At 31.7% G+C, this 19,084-nt stretch overlaps 1 protein-coding gene across 7 annotated transcripts in view; it reads right to left on the bottom strand.

The window, feature by feature from the left end:
- Window positions 1–19,084, bottom strand: part of FoxP (forkhead box transcription factor P) — a 56,858-nt gene that overhangs the window by 18,716 nt on the left and 19,058 nt on the right. For 6 of the 7 annotated variants that reach the window (XM_076130938.1, XM_076130937.1, XM_076130943.1 and 3 more), the window contains exons 2-3: window positions 16,013–16,202; window positions 11,142–11,168 (exon numbers count right to left, since the gene is read on the bottom strand). In XM_076130938.1, coding sequence (XP_075987053.1) covers window positions 11,142–11,168; window positions 16,013–16,060 — 75 coding nt within the window. In that variant the 5' untranslated portion in view covers window positions 16,061–16,202. Of the gene's footprint in view, window positions 1–1,185; window positions 1,401–5,747; window positions 6,000–11,141; window positions 11,169–16,012; window positions 16,203–19,084 lie in introns of those variants that run through there. The other variant, XM_076130942.1, reaches the window with a different exon arrangement.

Genomic DNA, 19,084 nt, shown 5'->3' on the forward strand with positions numbered 1-19,084 from the left:
AGTAAATTAAAACTAAAGTGTATTAAAAATCCTGAAATGTTAAATTTTAAAATCATTCGGACCATATTTTGACTTCCACGGACCACTGGTGACCCACGGACTACTGGTTGGGAACCACTGCTTTAAAGGATGCAAAGTCCCTAACCAGCACTTGCTCAGTATTATCGCCACTCACGCCCCATGTCCAGTAGTGATCTACAACTAAGCTGACATCACTTACGAAGGCGATAAAACAGCTCCAGCAAATTACAAATAACTTCAAATTACTCACGCTTTCTTACCGACGTATCAAAAGTTGAACATTAAAACGTGTTTGTTTTAATGTGCTGCGTTTGACTCAGCTCATATTGTTTACTTATCCAGTTACTTTGTTTTGTTTTTTTAGGGAAAACATACCGTCGCCCGGCTCAATGCGAGACCGAACGGAAAACAATAACACGAACGCAGCACGTTGATAAACTAAGCAAATAATATGCCTACAAAAGTACAAACTACACTAGTATACACAATACGTACTTTTAGACTTTCTTTCGTTGTATAGTTTTTGTGGGACAGATAAATACTTTTCTAAATGACCTATGGCCGGTTTCTGAGGTACATTTAGCGGTAGTTTATCAATTCAATAGCGTTTACATTCATATAAAAAACGCTATTGAATAAATAAACTACCGCTAAATGTACCTCAGAAACCGGGGGTAAATGTTTTTAATCTGACCGTTGCAGGTTAATTGAGTGAGTTAGGGGCAATGCCTTATGTTAACCATGTCGAAACATCAAGCCATTTCTTTTGTAAATCTTGCACGTAATTTGCTTTTATTGAATAAAGGTAAAAACTAATTAATAAGGTATTACTGTCAAATGCGACAAAATTAATCTCTGAGCAAAGATGTTTGAGTGTGTAAAAATGCAGCCATAGTGCCCTTTCAATCTTTTGCAATTTAAGTCTAGATCAACTCAAGTTGCTTCCGAAATCTTTTTTGTATACCTGTTACAAATGCTAATTACTACGTCAAAAAACGACATTCGAAACACAACTAATATAAGAGCTAAAAACATGATAAAATTTTAAAAAATATTTCAAAAATTTCGCAACAAAATAAGCTTTTTCTACGTTGTTTTATAAAATAAATAAAAAATATCACAAAAATAAGCTTTTTCTATATAATTTTCATTCCTAACACTTACCTGTCTTACTGCGTACAACATTTCAAGTTTTGCTTTAAATTCTTCCGTCTTCACAATTTTACAGTTATTTAATTACTTTCCAATAATTAACGAACACTTTATTATTTTACTAACTATCAGTCATATTATTTGAGTTATTATTTATAAATAATTCACTATACAATATTTTTTCTTTCATGTTATAATTTAAGGTTAGTCATAATTATTAGTTTTATCTGAAAAGAATAGTTTTTTTTTAGTAAAACAGTGTGAGAAGAAAAGAAAAGTAAATATAAAATATTACACTAAAAATATCAGAACAATACCGTGAGTGAAAGTAGTTTAATTTTAGTAGAAATTATGATTGTGGTCACTGTCAAATACTACAATAATTTGAATATTTGTTCATTTTGTATTTTCATAAATGAAATACTATTAATATAAAGAAAAGCACGCAAAAATTGCTTTAAAACTCTGAGATTTTGTTTATTAACATTTATTTTTAATACCCTAGTAAGTTTTCTTTTAAATTATTTGATGTAAAAGTTGTTAATCATAAATTCATTATTTCAGTTTAAATACCTAAATATGCTGCAAAAAATATCATTTGTTACCACACGCATTTTTTATGAAAGTATGAAGTTAAGTGTATCTGATATCAGGTTTTGTTTCTATTCATTTATTTAGGCTAATAACTAGCAATCCTGATATTATACCAGGCAGTAACTGATTTTAATAAAATGTTTCGAAAACTGATTTCAATTCGCAGTAATCAGTCTTTTAAGCAACGATTTTCAAACTACACATTTTAATCCGAAGTCTTTTTGTATAAAAACTCCAAATCCAAAAATAGTATTACAAAACGTTGAATTTCTCATTATCTGAATGGTACCTAAGAATTTTCTTTAATGTACATTCAAGTAAATACGAAGGAAGCTTCATTGTCTGAAACCGTAAGCTTTGCCTCTGAAAAGCGCCCGCCCGCCTTACTTTACAGTGACGGCGGTGACTTCAAAGAGCGACCGACCAATGGCAACGCGCCGCTGAAAAGAGACACGCCCACCCGCTATAAAGAGACCGCGCCGCCTTTGATGTATACCGAATTTTATGTAATACAATTTTATTGAAGCTACATGAGATACATATATAACGCCTACTAGTAACAGGTTTTTATGCTTTTCACTGAAAAACCTTCATAAACTTGTGAAAATTGATCATTTCGCGATATGAGCACTGAAAAACTGCCTTTGAAATAAACGACGAGCGTATTTTTAGATTATATTTAGCTTAAGAATTAAAATAACGTTATAGATTAGTTTTCATTCGGGTAACATTTTCACCCAACACCGAATATTAATAATAGTAAATAAAACGAAGCCTATGTTATTAAATTATTTCCTATTTCTTCACTTTTATCTTCACCGCTAAAAAAGAGTCAAGTTTAGCGTTTAATAGAAACATATCGATAAGGACCTTACAAAAAAATACGACAATACTTTAAATCTTCGCTCCATGAAATCTAGCTTGTGTCGCAACACACTGATTGATAATCTTAAACGATCAATCAGTTTATGCAATTTAATTACCCTATTTATTGGTACAATGTAAATAAGTTTAACTAAATTCCCTTAAAGCCCTCTATCGTTCCTGGAGAAGACCCATGCCCAACAGCGAGGCAGTAATGAATTAGGTACAACGTTTTTTAAGGAGTCAATATGACCATGAGACAACTATTTAGTATTAGCATTCAAGAGAAAATTATTTAATATTTAATACTATTCAATTGACTTCATATTTTTAGTAGAATTCACAATCCAGTGCGTTTCAGGGTTTTCAGTTATATAAAAACAGAATCTGATCATGGAATGCATAGAAATTAATAAGAGTTGTTAAATCATATCGAGTAAATATCGATGAATATTTTAAAGGTTACTATACCTATTCTATTTCCCAATTTTCATTGGCCTTAACACCTGTAATATTTTCATGAAAGATGCCTTTCGAGAAACGAGATTCCAGTATGAAAGTGACTCAAAAACCTCATCAGTTTTAATTCCAAGTCAAGCCATTCTGTTTCTTAAACTGGATAAAATTATGAATGCAGTTTTACCGTCCTTCTTAGATATGAAACAATTACGTAATTTTACATTTCACTGAAATTGAATTTTGTGCTAGTTCATGAAACAATTACAAAAAGAATTAAATTTACGCTAGCTTACGTAGCAAGGTGAAATATAAAGAGATCTGTTAAGACACCTGAATATAATTGATTGAAACTTTGAATATAATTGATAGACTTTAACAATTGTCCCCTATAATTACTGTCCCATGGGCCCGGGTCTTCTTCTAAATTAAGAAGAATAAGGTGTCGAGTCTGCCACTCTAACCTATTACAGACAATCTAAACATATTCGATTTGATGGGTTACATAAATCGATTCAACATTAAAATTAGCCTTATAAACCGGAAAATAGTTATGAAACTTAAAAAAATGCATAAATCTAAATCCTTTATTTTAATTAGCCTCTATTGATGCCGTGGGATAAGAATCTGATGATAAGTAAATCATCGTACCTTAAGTTGAAGACGTTTGGGGGGCTGCAAAAATGATGACATTGCTCTAGTTCCTTTTCGAATTTACTATAGCTGTTAGTTAACTTGCTTAATTAATTGCAATGTAAGCAATAACTATAGATTTAAATCATATAATCGAAACTTGCTGACGTATTGTCGCGCAATTTTAATTCAAGCTTTACGCTTCTTGTAAATTATTTGACAGTTGAAATAAGCTTTTCTCCGAATAATTGACAAATTGAAGCCTTGTAAATAAATGCTCAATACGTAAATATATATAAATAACCATTTCACATCTTCCATATTTTATTTTTAACTATTTGAAATCCTTACACGTGTCGTATCGTGTCTATTAGATGTTAATAGAAACAATGCTTAATACAATTTATTTAAACAGTTATGAGGTCATTTACAAAACAAATATTCTCCGAAACTCTATTTTTAACTGGAACTACTTTCTTCCAAGATTTTAACGCAAAAACTCTATGAAAATGGTCCGATAAAATTGAGAGATTTTTATTGAAACCAAAAGCAGAATATAAAATTTTTTTTTTTGCGCTGGAAATTCAAAAGCAGTTACTTTTTTATAACCTAGATTTTAACTCAAATAAGTATGTCAAATCTTACACACCTCTATGTACGCAATTTGCATAAAGAAATATCTAAATACGTAAGTACTAAAATTACATTAAATATATCTGCAAATACATGCTATTTAGTTATTCTAAAATATTTGTTATAAGAGTGATGAAGCAAAAAACTGTTTTTGCTAATCACACTTTCGACAAAGTATTTCTCCGACTTTTAGGGATATAATTATAGAAATAAGTAAATTATGCATTAAGTTATATTTTATGTGGGTAAATAGAATCAAAAATATATTAGTTCTTGTAGATATTTTTTTTAATATCCTGTGCTATATATAAATTGATATATTTTTTGTCGAGCGTTAAACAAAGAAATAAATTATTGTATTTGATAGTATAATTTGCGTTTTGTTTTTGCACTTTATAGCGAAAATTTATGATATCGTTTGAAATGCGATACCTTCATTGTTTTCTGGCAAAGTTCATCACTGAATATTTTTGAAAAATGTTTTAAAAAATGTATAATTTTCATTTAGTAGAACAATTTAATTTATTTTATCTAATTAATAACATTCGGAGTAGTTTATTAAATTTCAACTTGAGATCGTTACATTATTTTTTTTTCTAATTGTAAAAATATTTGAAATATTATGAATTGATTGTATGCTTATAAATAAACCAATTTCAAACACCTTAGTATTAAATGAAATATAAACTAACAGTATATTTTAAAATTGTTTTTGAATTTAAGTTGATATTTCAAAAAACATATGAATCAATACTTATCGCTTGAATAAACTTTGAAATTCGAAAGAAGTTTTCACAATTTTCCGGATATCTCTTATCAGCTGTCAAAAGCGGCACTGTTGAGCGGGCGGCCGCCATTGGTGGAGCCGCTCATGAGCGACGCTGTGATTGGTCGGCGCGCGGAGCACATGAGCGACAGACCACGTGCTCATAAGTTCCATCTTCGAAATACAAACTTTTCACGACACCACAACTTTTACGTGCGGATATTTTGAACGTTTTAGTTTTAAATTTGAATATTTTCGAAGCAAATTTTATTTTATTGGTTTGAAATTAAGATTTTAATTGGATGTGGGTTTTTATTTTATTTCAAATAGCACTTGTTTTATTTATTTTTATTGACTGCGCTCTAAGAAATATAATTAATTAGTCAGTGCTTTGAAAAATATTTTTTTGAAAATTATTTAACACACATCACTAAAAAAAATTAAAAATTATTTGTAACTGCGTTTATAAAACTGTAAAAAAATCTCGATATTCTGACCACTGACCCTAAAACGAGTCGGTAAAAACTTACGCTCGCACCAAAACTCCATAAAAACTCATTTCACTCACGGTAATAAACATAAATATCAATAAAAAATAACAATTAACAAACAATAAAAAAAAACTAACACTGAAAAGCGACGCAATGAACCACTCATGAGCTCCCGTGCACTGCAGTTTCTGATGCAAATTATTTACACTGCACCACTGCGATGCATCGTACGTGAAATTTATTAAACCGACCACAAAACACTATTTATTAACTAATCCAACCCTACACGTACTATAACTGTTTATATTTAAAAAATATTTGCTTGGAAAAGCGCGTCTAAACAATACACAACAGCCTGCGACGCCGCAGCATCAACAATGCAAAGGCGAAATAAGCAAGAAATATTTAACTACCGAAGAGGGGTGGGGCGGGCACTGGCCCACAGTATTGGAGCTACGCCTGTGGTAGTTATAGTTTACGTGATACACAGCTCAAATACAAATAATATAAACATTACAGCGGAGCATGCGCCGTAGCAACAGACAGGGACGAAGCGACAGACCCCGCCGCAACTAAACGCTTACTAATAACATTTTTCAGCGATTCCAGAACGTCACCAGTAAATTTATTACTTTGAAACTAACATTTCATATCATAATAGTGGTGTTGAATCACATTTTTATAGATTAATTTGCATATTTTTGACAGGAAAGCGTGGTTGTGAGAGGGCGGCGTACGCATGCGCGCCATCGAGGCGCAAGAATGTTATTGACGATGCAAAATGTTTATTTTTTGACGCAACACCGATGCTGGCTGTTGCTGCGTGGAACGAAACGGCTGCAGCCATTTTGGAAAATGGCTTCCAGTACTTTAAAAAATGGAAATATTATGCAATCGTAAATGAAAATTGTATGAAAAAGGGTGTTGATGTGATCGGTAGTATGACGAAAGCTTGAGTAATCCGAGTAAAGTAAAAGATAAGAATGTAATCAGTTTTCAGGGAGGCAGGCGGCAGTTTGAGCTGGATTTATTTCAATTATAATCCGATATGAAAGTTGTGCGCATGCGTACGGCATAATTTACACCGAAACGAGTTTATACTTCACCTTATTATACCAGTATAACTGTAACATAATTAATGTAAAATTTGTTTAAAAGTTATTATTATCCAAACATTTTTTTTGTCAAATATGAAGAGGTTTTCCATGCAAAAAATAGGGCAATAAACTTTATAAACCAAATATTATTGATAATTTAGGTGAAAAGTACCGGAAAAAGGCAAGTCATTCGACAAAACAACTAGAAAAAAAAAAACAAATAATCAATTAATTTGATTATTTTTTGCGGAGGTGATTAGAATTAGCTCAGCGTTGTACAAGGCCATCTAGTTGTTCATTAGCATACATCGTGAGTGTTCGTGAGATTCTACTAAATAAATAACTCAGTTATATAGCCTCCTGCCTTATGAAGCCGTTTGTTTACATATAAATGTTAGTTTTGTGTATTTGTTATATTTATGATGCATTATAAAAACAGTTTTTTTTTTATATTTCTAAGATGACATAATTTATTAGGTACTATTTTCTTATACAAACGTCTAGGATTTTTACTCATTATTAATCGTAGGACACAATATTATAATTATTTATATTTTGCACGGAATTGTCAAATATCCTTCTTTATTTCTTCCTTCTACCATCAAACCTTCAAACGACAGCCATATTGATGTTATAAATTTTAAAGTGAGTTCATTTACTTTTCTTTCACCTCAAAGTCACTAAACCTATTTGGATAAAAGTTAGCACAGTAATAGATTATTTCACGTCATAGGTGTAGGTATTATACTTTTATAGTAAAGGAAGCACGCAAACGAGTCTACAAGCATCCTGAAACTGAAGCAGTCATTAATAAATATGAGAGAAAAGCTCGCGACCGAATGTTGGTGTAAACGCATCCCAATAGCAATGGGCCACTGACATTTTTATTGGCCGATGATTTAACGTCCATCGATTGTGTCTCCACTACTCATCGCGAGGGAAAAAATATTATAAGGAACCCTAATTTATTGGCCTAAGACCTGATAATGATTGGGCAAAGAAATTACGAATTAGGTTAATTTTTTTTCTGAATATATTTTATTTTCATTATGTTTGCAATAGACTTCATATTTATTCTTTTTTATATTATTTTTCGATAATATTGAAATATTTTTTTGGTTTATGAGGCTTTGTTGAATGTTTTTCAACGACACGGGCGTGGCGACTTTACGTCTCGTGTTTCAAATGTATGAGAGACAAATATACAAATATAAAGTATATAAAAATAACAGCTTAATGTGTCATGAGCTCATATAGAATTTATTATTTCTGCATATATTTTATTACGTAATTGAATTAGCAATAATGGTCAATTAAATCTATTTTCTTCAGATTCCATAAATCAATTCTTCCTAAAAATACAAGACTAATAAATTGCATTTACTGTCAACATTCGTTTCTACAAAAAATAATTTAACCTTAACAAATAATTGTTAGATAAAATTCATATAATACTGGCCATTAAATCACGTAGACAATTCAAAAATGGATTTCATAAAACAAATCAATGTTTAAAGTAAAAAAAAAAACACAATCACCGATATTCTCGACACGCAGAACTTAAAAAAAAACGTTAAAATCGAGATGGTGGAAAAAATAAATTAATTAAAAGTTTTCAGCGTTGGATTTTCAGATGTGATGAGCGAGTGGGCGTTCCCCGCCTACTGTAAAGCGACGCCCAGCCGCGCTGTAGAGCGACCGCCTTCCCCACCATGTCTAGGAGTCAGACATCACACGACTAAATACAGAAAAATATTACTATTTACTTACAAAAGCCTTAAGCACTTAAATAAATAAAGCTAATATTCCGTAGCCTAAAAAAATATTTTTCGATGTCATACGTTGTAGTAAATCGTTAAATATGTTTATTAAATGAATTTCATGTAGAAATATTAAATATTTATCATGCTTGAGAAATTTTAACGGACGTTTAAAATATGTATGCTCATTTAAAACGGCCTCGACGCTTCATCGATTGGCGTAAGTAAGGCATTCATGATTTAAACGTGGATGCCCGTTTTAAAGCCTTCTTCGGTCATTTAATTTTCCGAGAATTTTCGGAACATTTATAGAAGACAATTACATGACAGTATCGGTCAGTCTGTACAAATTTTACTAAAGACTATTGGTTAGAAGTAATTATCACTTGCTTTGCATTGCATGCATGAAAAGCTCTGTGAACATTTTTTTATAAAATGTGTTTGACCTGCACTTGGTCAGCGTTGCGGATTCAAGGCCTAACCATGATCTCATTTCGAGAGAAGACAGTACAGTAGTGGAACAGAGAAACAGGTAAAGATATTTAAAACTATGACCGAAACATTTTAAAGAAAGCAAGCAATATTTTGTCAAAAATAGTAAAATTAATACATTGAGTAACATTTTACGAGGTCCTATCGCTTAGCCTAATCTTTAATGGCGTAGAAATCGTAATATAACTGCGCTGCTCCGGACAATAAAGTCTATACGTACATAAGTATACAGCTTCAAACTATTGCGGTATTACACCCCCCACCCGTTGGGGGGGATGGACTTTTTGTGCCTTTCAACGCCATAATACCAAGCTTTATCGAACTGCGTTTACTGAGGCCATTACGTAAGTGTACTGGACATTTTTCAATGCAATTTTGCATAATTCATGCTTTAAATGTTCAGAATTACTTTTGTCAACGTAGAGTTTTTCGCTTGACTCCTCTGAGTAATAATTCTTTGAATCCTTCTCCAAATATTAAACATTCAGAAAGCAATTGCGGACTGTCTCAATAGTGTTACACTTTCAAAAAATATATTTTCAGATTTTGTGCGCCCACTAATTGCATGTTAGTTACCTGTCATTCTCATAACTTTTCTCATAGCTTCACCTGTTTGCCAAACAGAAAGGCTAAATTTACGTAGCTTGGGGTGGCTGTTTGAGGACCCTAGCAGAAGATCTAGTATCGGTAGTTAATGGCAAGCATAATACTGAAATTAAGCACAATTTAAAAAAAATAACTTAGTCATTATTTTGTCATATCAGATAGCTATAGTGAAGATGAAAATATATGCATTGCATTAAATATATCATTCCAAGGAATTTGAACATAGTTTCTACAGACGCTAAATAAAGCGTTGTACCGTCGGGGAAATATAGTGGACATAGGACATCACGTCTGTTATGCTAGAAGATGTAGGCAGAAGTGTATGGAATCCATCCACGTTTCGCCATGCATAATGTTAGCTGAAATATTTAATATTTTTGTAGTTCTTAAAATAGTTAATAGATGTTACTTTTTATCGTAATTTAACCAATTAAATGGAAGTTTTAACGTTGTTCACAGGCAGAAAATCGATTTACAAAGGGTTGAAATAAACGCTATCGTTGACAAATGTGCGTTGAACAATAAAATCGTTTTATTGCTACGTTAAGGCTTCGACGTCAAATTGTAGCGATGACAGCAGATTTTTTACGAGCCCTACAGGTTGAGAAAACACCTTTATTGGACTATTAATTATATTTCATTGATATGTATTGGTTAGGCATACATAAGGGGAAAATTCAGCTATTTTTGACCATGATTTTACACCTGAAATATGTTTTTTTAAATGCAACAAATTGTTGAAATACCTAAAATGAATGGTTTCAATGAAGTTCCTATGTTATAAAAAAATATTCAATGTTATTTACTTAATTTATTTATTTAAGTTTCGTTAGAACGTCTTATTAAGGGTGTCTTTAGCAGTTTTAACACAACTTGGACACAAACTTTTAGGGCAAGGGCACCTTTTATGATATTATTATATTTAGTGCAATATACATCTTCTTTGCAAAAAAATACTATAATTCGAATTTGCAACAATTTGTTGCCTTTCTTAATACATTTATATGATGTCTGAAGTTCTTTGGAAGCTCGCCAAAATTATACAAAAGAGAAAATGAGAAGGTTTTAAACATGAACTAAGGACATGTTCAAATAAGGGTGATGGAAGCTTGTTCGTCAACATGTAGAGAGGTTTGTCTCGATTGTTACATTAACCCCCAACCCTTACACTTGAAATGATTTGTGAAGTTAATTCTGTAGATGTATGGAGCAAAAGAAGTTTATAAGCATCGTAGCAAGTGGCATTCTTAGATTAAAAGGTCTACGATTATTTTTTGTATTCTGTAGATGGGTGGCCACATCGAGGTTTTGTAATCTATACTAATATTAAAAAGCTGAAGAGTTTGTTTGTTTGTTTTAACGCGCTAATCTCAGGAACTGCTGGTCCGATTTGAAAAAATCCTTCAGTGTTAGATAGCCCATTTATCGAGGAAGGCTAAATAACATTACGCTACGACCGATAGGAGCAAAGTACCAGTAGTAAATGTTACAAAAACGGGAAAAAATGACACGTTCTTATATGACGCAAGCAAAGTTGCGCGAGTCAGCTAGAAAATAATAAAAATAATGAACTTACCAGTAGTGGTAGTTGCACCATTGGTGTCTGAAACAAAAATAAAACATTTTACAAACATGCATACTCAGTATTTCCTTAAGACCTAATGCTGGACTCTCTTTACGCTGTGGCGTACAAGCCCTTTCTTCAAGATGTTTGTTTAAGAAACCAGTAGCGCAAGTCCCTACAATCGGCGCTATCGAGTATCGAGAGTTTGACAATTAAAATGTACTGCCAAAATAGTTCCTACAAAGCCCGCTAGAGGCACTGATCAGATTATCGCGCAACATTTCTCGACAGCTATCCCGTTGTCGGCAGTCGATAGTGGTAGAGAATCGAGCTACAGATTATGTCGATGTAATATATTGTGTATTTTGTAATGTGACGTGAATTCTACGTGTACACAGCACTGCGAGCGTTACTCGTAACGTTCGCAGTGCTTATGTACAACACATTACATTACATGTTGCATTTGTCTGGACCCGGCTATAAAGATTATAGTGTTGCCACTATTGTTCCTTTAGATTCATCTACAGGTTTCAAACATTATTACATTTTAGAACAAAATAACAGCGATTTTTCTTTAAAAGTAGTTTTTACGGGATATTTTAAATAAAAAAGCGATCAGTAACAATTAAAAAAAACATTTGAACCCATGGTCTTTGCCCATTTGTAATAAAGATAATATTACTTATAATATTTTTATACGTATCGTGATTTGACGTATTAAGTATATCTATAAGTAATACGTAAGTTAATTATTATATTATCATTTATTTGATGATAGTTGGATGACAAAAGCTTTGACATTTGCTTTACGCGCAAGTTGTCGAGGTCTTAAATTTAAGAATGAACCAAAGGCTTTTCGAAGTTTTGTGGTTTTTTTAGTAATTACCACATATCATTATAGTGGAAAAAGGAAAACATCATGATGTAATCTTATATGCTTGAGAGCTGCTTTTCAAGCAGTTCTTGAACAAAGTCTATGTCAGAAAGAATGATAGAATACCGTTTCGTCAGATTTAACTCTTCAAAATTTACTTCAAATAACTATATAGTTTTTTACCTGCATAGTTCCTGTTCTCGTCAGATTCTAGGGATAAAAAATACACACCTTCTTTCTCAGGTCTCAAACTATCTTTGTACAAAATTACATTTATATCGGCCTAGTGGTTTAGTCATGGACAGCACAGACATACAGAATTATTTTCGCATTTATAATGTAGTATGGAAACATAAAGTTAAATGGCGCGTTGAAGCATTATTTCTGCAACGCCACGTGATAATGTTGAAACAATTTGTTCTCTTATCACTATGTTTATCATTATTTACAGTAAAGCCTATCATTCGCGCTGATAACGCTGGCAAACAAAAACAAACTCCACTTATCTATTATAATATATTTATTGCGAACATTTATAGGGAAAAAGAGTTATTTCCGACAAATATTGAGTATCTATGAAAATTGTTACCAGTATGTACGAAAACAAAAAGCTTATAGGTGCAGATCCGATCAGCGCCCCTAGCGTATTGTGAAGGAACTAGTTTTTCAAGTGTCACGCTGTCAAACTATTATGCAAGTGTAGAAATGATGATGTAATGATTATGATGAAATAATAAATATAAAAGATGTATGATAATTAAGTATGAATGAGGCTAGGGAAGTTTGTAAGGAACGTTTCAAGTGGCGTTCTTTGGTCTCTGCATAAAAGGGCGTGATACTACGTATGTACCTACATGTATTATGTAGGTTTTTAAGTATATGGAGTTTGCAAAAAATCAGACAGTTTTACCAAATATCGTTAGACAACTCACACACGACCATCTGACTTCAAAGTACTTCAAACTAAGGAGAGCTTGTACTATGGTAACCAGACAACAGATTTACATACTTACATTATTTAATTAAGTTTTATATACATAAGATCAGCGCATAAGTTAAAGTAATTTTTTTATCAATTGTATAATTATAGGCAATGGTTATAAAGCTTTTTATAGGTATTGAAACGGATACCTCATAAATATTGGACCTAAATGAATAAATTATTTCATTTCATCGGGAACACGAAAGGGAGAGTTAAAAATAAAATTATATTAGGATTTCATCGTATTTAGGTTCCAAGTAACACGGGCGGTATTTGTATCAAAACTTTGGATTATAAATTAATAAAATTGTGATATTTCTAACAAAAATTTCAAGAACCATTTTCATGAATTGATCTCGGGTCTGTAGTATGCCTGTACATATAATTTATGTAATAAGCCTTGTCTAAAAAAGTTTAAAAAAAATAGTTAGTTAAACTAAAAATAGTTATTATAGAGACAACTCGGCGTCGCGTCTGTCTGATGACCATTAACTCCAAAACTACTGAACATATCAATAATATTATAAATGTGTTTCTTGATTTCACTTAAAAACTCTGTAATTAGTTGGACTAGACGGCAAGGTAAATTGTCTTTGACACTAGATAGGAATCAAACCAAACGGAATGTAATAAAAGAGAATAGTTATATCTAAGATACAGTTACATAAAATGTTGTTAATTTTATCGGCATGATTTTAAAACAATAATGGTCACATTAATACGTGTAAATGTCATATTTATAAAACAACATTATTCGCTCCACCTGTATATGTTACCAATCGATTTAACTTGTTTATAATAATCGATGAAAGCGAATATCGATACGGTAGTGTTTAGATTTTCTTTATTCTCGCTTTATCGAGTTTACTTTGGTTTAAAATTGTTTTTTATAAACATCATGGGTGGCGAACGATTTTTTTTTCACTCCTGTTATTGTTCAGAGATTAAGCGTAGTGCTGTTGTTTTTTAATTATAAATAAATTGTGTTTTTATTTTTGGAAATTGATTCAGACTTTGTATCGGATGGGTATCGTGTTATAAGTCAAGTTACTGGGTTGTGGAGGTACGATAGGCAGGTACCTCTATCGACAACCGGCTAGATGTCATCGCCCTGAACGCCTTTTGCAAGAACTATTTTAATCTAGTAATTTTAAATGTCAATTACCTACATTACAAATTTGCTGTAAAGATCAAGATCTCGGTACGATCTTTACAAACTTCCCTTGCCTCATTCGCATTCGTCTTGTCATACAGGACCGCCGGTTACGAGTACTACATAAGGCATAAATAAACGTAAGTAACTATATAAAGGAAAAATAGTTTTATCAACGAAAGGTCAGCTCAAAAATCTGACACAAAATAATCGGTTATGTCAATGTAGGAAAACCCTGACATAATATAACGTCATTAATTCATAATTTTATAAGAAATATTGATAACCTTTGATTTTTATGAGATAATTTAACGAATTTATTTATTGTATCGTATTGGGATAAACCCATTTCTATAATTGAATATAAAAAGGGCAGATTTTTATATATTCAGTAAGGCAGATATTATATTTTAGAAATTACATGTTTAGTTGGTATTAATAGCTTTTGAGCTTATTTAAACATGAAAGTGATCATGACGATTTAGTGGCATTTGGCATTAAATATACTAAATTAGAAAGTTATTGAAACCATTATCAGAATTAATTTTATTAGTTTGAAAAGCCTGAGAATTCAAATAATTCTTAATAAATGCAAAATAAGAAAAAGGTGCGTCGGTGCCGACTGCTGACAGACATATTAAGATAATAAAACTAATGTATTTTTAAATGTTAAAAATTTTACAATTTATAGAAAACGTGTTAATCCTAAACTGAACATTTCAACATACCAATTACGGAATGTCTAATTACAAAACAAATTATGAAATTAAAATTGAAAAATTAATCCCTATTTTGAAAAATCTTGAAAAATATCTTTAAAGAGGGGTTGGAATCAAAATATGTTTTGCTACAAAACTGGCCTCGTCATCTGATGAGTAGGGCACATCTCAAGCAAGACGCGAAAGCACCCTTATTGATAAATGAATATCAGATCCTAATAATGCTTTTAACTACAAAATTGATTCTCTTTAAAATTTGCTTTTGAAAAACATTTGAATATCAGGTTAATGATATTTCTAAAAGTTCTAGCGCTTATTTATAAGGTTTTTTTTTATTATTATAAATGTGAAAATTTGTAAGCATGTATGTTGGTTAGCTTTTTATAATAAAATTGACAGATTTTGCTGCTATTTGGCATATACATAGATTATACCCTAGATTAATACATGTGATGCTTTTTATCCTGGGGAATTTCCCCACGCGAACGATGCTAATTATGAGATTGTCCTTAAAGTCTTAATAAGACAGAGGTTTGCTTAGAGGTTTGTTTTGTTTGTTTGGTTAAGTACTAAATTTTGGATAACTTTTTAATTAGTACCATCATTTTTTATATTCGAAGAGCATTCAATTGCTTGCGTATTTTTAATTAAACAATTCAAGCTTAGTTAAGTGGTTGCATAAAGTCAAACAACTAGTTTTAATGTGAAGGATATCTTAAAAGACCATTAGCTATCTGAAAAAACATAGAACTATACAAATAATTGTTAATTGAACTGGTCTAAGACCTTATTTAAACGACCAATTTCGGTACCGTTTCTTAGATGTCACAAGTAAACGCTAACCAACGGTTACACTAAACAAAGGTGTAAGAATAAATAAAGGAATTTAACAAACATATGTAAAAAATAGTTTAAAAGTAGATATAGAATAATTAAAAAATAAATCCCTAACTGTAAAACGAATTGAATATAAAATTATAAACCTCTATAACTGAAACTGTCATATTCTAAGAGTAATTTATAGATTGATAGAAATTATTTGGTTTTAATTACCCTAAGATATGCAAATTCAAATCAAATAATTTGTATAGAGTCAAACATTTACTTTTTAGTTTTTCCCTCAGCCTGTTGCAAGTGATAAATTGAATGACTCACCGCTTCATCTAAGTTGTCACCATATTCTTCATCCCTTTGGAGACACATCCAGAAAACACAAACTAGTTCACTATCACATTAAAAACAATGATTAAAGTTTATAGTGGTCCTAGTACAATGCCCTGCGGCACTCCACCACTGTACTCTCGGCAAGACTGACGCAGGTCAGCCTCGGTGTTGTGAATACAATCTGTAACAAAAAAGAAAAACAATAATAAAATTTACACTCACTTAGATTTATGTTACGCATGTTTTACTTAGGGAGAATTTCATGCTGATGCAATCAAAGGCTTCTAAAGAAATCATCAACAAATCGTTTCCCTCGTGTGATGTTTTTTAGAACGATATTTTGTTTTCTAAAGATTGGGATTAAACCAAATTTCGTTATCTTTGTACCAGTTATCGGTTTTAAGTGATTCATGAGGAAGTTTACATCCGTTTCTTACTTCAATATCTAGAAAAATGTTGGTTGATGTCACGGCCAAATATAGATTATGTCAATTAATCTTACAATTGATTATGAAATTAAAAACGATACATACGACGTTCAAAATTAAGTTTATTGAAAAAATGCCTAATATAGCAGCACTTTTGATCAAAGTAAGTGCATAAAGAGTTGAAACAGTACTAACAGAGGCAGCTGTGCGTTTGTACGAACATTCACCTACGATACTTTTACACAAACAATATGTAGTATTTTTAAATAACGCCCGGCAATCTTTACCTATGACTAATTTCTAGAACGACCATAACATAACACATACAGACATACACTTGTACAGCAAAAATCGACTGTAAAACTATAAAGTTAAAGTTGAAATTAACTGTGGGACAGTTGGTGCTTAAGATGTTTTGTGTTTGGGTTAGCAATTGGTTGTAAAATGACACCTGAAGGCGATACTAGTATGAAACAAAATATTTTGTTTCTATCGCCACTCTAGCTAAGCAAAACATTTTTGTTAATATACTATTGCTATAACAATATTTGTGATAGACAGAGTATTGGTAAGACTATTGCTTGCCACACACGAGGGCCCGACATCGACTGCAAAAGTGAGATTTTAACTGCGTTAAACGTCACTGACATCTAGTTTTGAGGCGTATGAAACATTACAGAAAATGTACTAAAAATAGTCAAAATGCCACTTAATAAAATTAATCTTGATACTTTTTAAAAAACGTTAAGTCTGGGGCAAAGGTAAAGTTTTAGTTCCTACAACGGTCCGCTGATAACTTCTAAATCTTTTTTAAAGTTCAATTAAAAAGGCCGTTCAGGCTAATTCTCAGAAAGAATCATATTGGTAGACTACCGAAATAATTTATTTTAATGAACACAATAAAATAAAACTGTTATCTTTAGCTTCATATTTTTATAAAAAATCTTAAATAATTTAATTTTCTAAAGAACTTTCCCTAAGAAAGAAGGTTAATCGATTGTCGAAGTTGGAAGAAATAGCTTCTGTAGTCCAGAATTTTGCTAAAGATTTTGTGAATTATAGATACACCACTGAAATCATCTACCTATAGCGCATTTTCTTCTACTTTCAACAACCGGCTAGCTATCGACAAATTTTACATGAAAGCATGATCAGCAACACCTACGGCTGCCATAGGAACTAATTATTAAATGTCAAACTAGTACCGCCCGTATAAAATCGTGTTTCACACACAAATGAAAATAAGATCATCTGTCAAAAACACAGTAAGAAAATCAACAACATTTGGCCGCAGTAGTTGTCACGAGTTGACATGACTGACACTCGATAGCATAAAACAGTAACGATTCATAACATACTTTGTTTAGCTTTTATACAGCAAACGTAATCAATATTGATAAAAACGTCGCCTCTTTGAATTTATTCTGATCTTAAGAATAAGGAAAACTATCTACATACTGTAAGTGTCGTTTTCCAAAGATTGCATTTGTTTGATAGCATTTTTTGCAAGCTTCTGGATGCGATTTGGTTTACAATTTTGTTTGTGTACAAAGATTTTTGGGGATAAATGTCTTCGGGATAATATCTTGTGTTAATCTAGATTATAAAATTTCTGTGTACCGGTTTTTATAGTAATCTATTCAGTTGATTCAGCTTGAAAGCGAATCAAATCTTCAAAGCGATGTTTCGGTTCGTTCGTTTAGTTCCTTATAGTGGCGATAGTGGCGCTACAGAACCTTTAATAAAGGGTTTTTTTTTAATAGGTGGATTTTCAAATAAAAAATACATATCGCTTTTTTCTTGAGATGTGTTCTTTTTATGTCAACTTAAAGGAGATGCACCTAGAACTAACCCTCAACTACGGCTTTATGATAGAGCTTAATAAAAGCTCTTTATCAATTTTCTCTGTAATCAAAGACTACTTTTTGCATTTATTGTCACTATATTAAAAACTTTAGAATATTTTTTTACACAAGAAGACATGCTAAAAGGTTAAGTACCTCTGCTTTTGGACTTAATTGAATTAAAACAATAATTAATCTTTTACAGTACGGAAACTTGTATGGAAGATAATATTCAAAAGATACAGTTGTATAACACATAGATAACTGATATCAGTATAAACTGTAATCTAATTACCCACATTCTATTTTAGCTTACTCATACATTGATAGCAAACCGTATCACATGAAACGTAAATATACCTACCATCTTATTTACATTAAACATCATAAACATCTTTCATTTTATTATCGCGTTTCAATACATTTTATTTATAAACATGTGCCATTAAAATTATCTAAATCTAAAAATAAAACAGTTACTATCGCCATCTAGTAAAACAATGCTGAACTAAATTGAATCTCGGCGTACTAAAATGAGGTTGTAACAACGCCATCTATGTTAGATAACCTGTAGCGTTTTTTTCGAGGCGACGTCACGCCTGTTGCATACGATCAACCAATTGTTTACACAGTACAAAAGACCCCTTGTTTGTTTTTCGCTAGACGTTTCCTGGTTTGTTTTGTGTGTGAATATGTGTGTTTGTGTGTGTGTTCGTATGTTTTCACAGCCGGCTCTGTGTGTTCGAGGACGGTACACAAAATGTTGTTGTTTGCACGGCCCGAGTAGGTAA

Source organism: Anticarsia gemmatalis, chromosome 25 (genome assembly GCF_050436995.1).
Source record: "Anticarsia gemmatalis isolate Benzon Research Colony breed Stoneville strain chromosome 25, ilAntGemm2 primary, whole genome shotgun sequence".
In the NCBI taxonomy this organism is placed as follows: Eukaryota; Metazoa; Arthropoda; class Insecta; order Lepidoptera; family Erebidae; genus Anticarsia; species Anticarsia gemmatalis.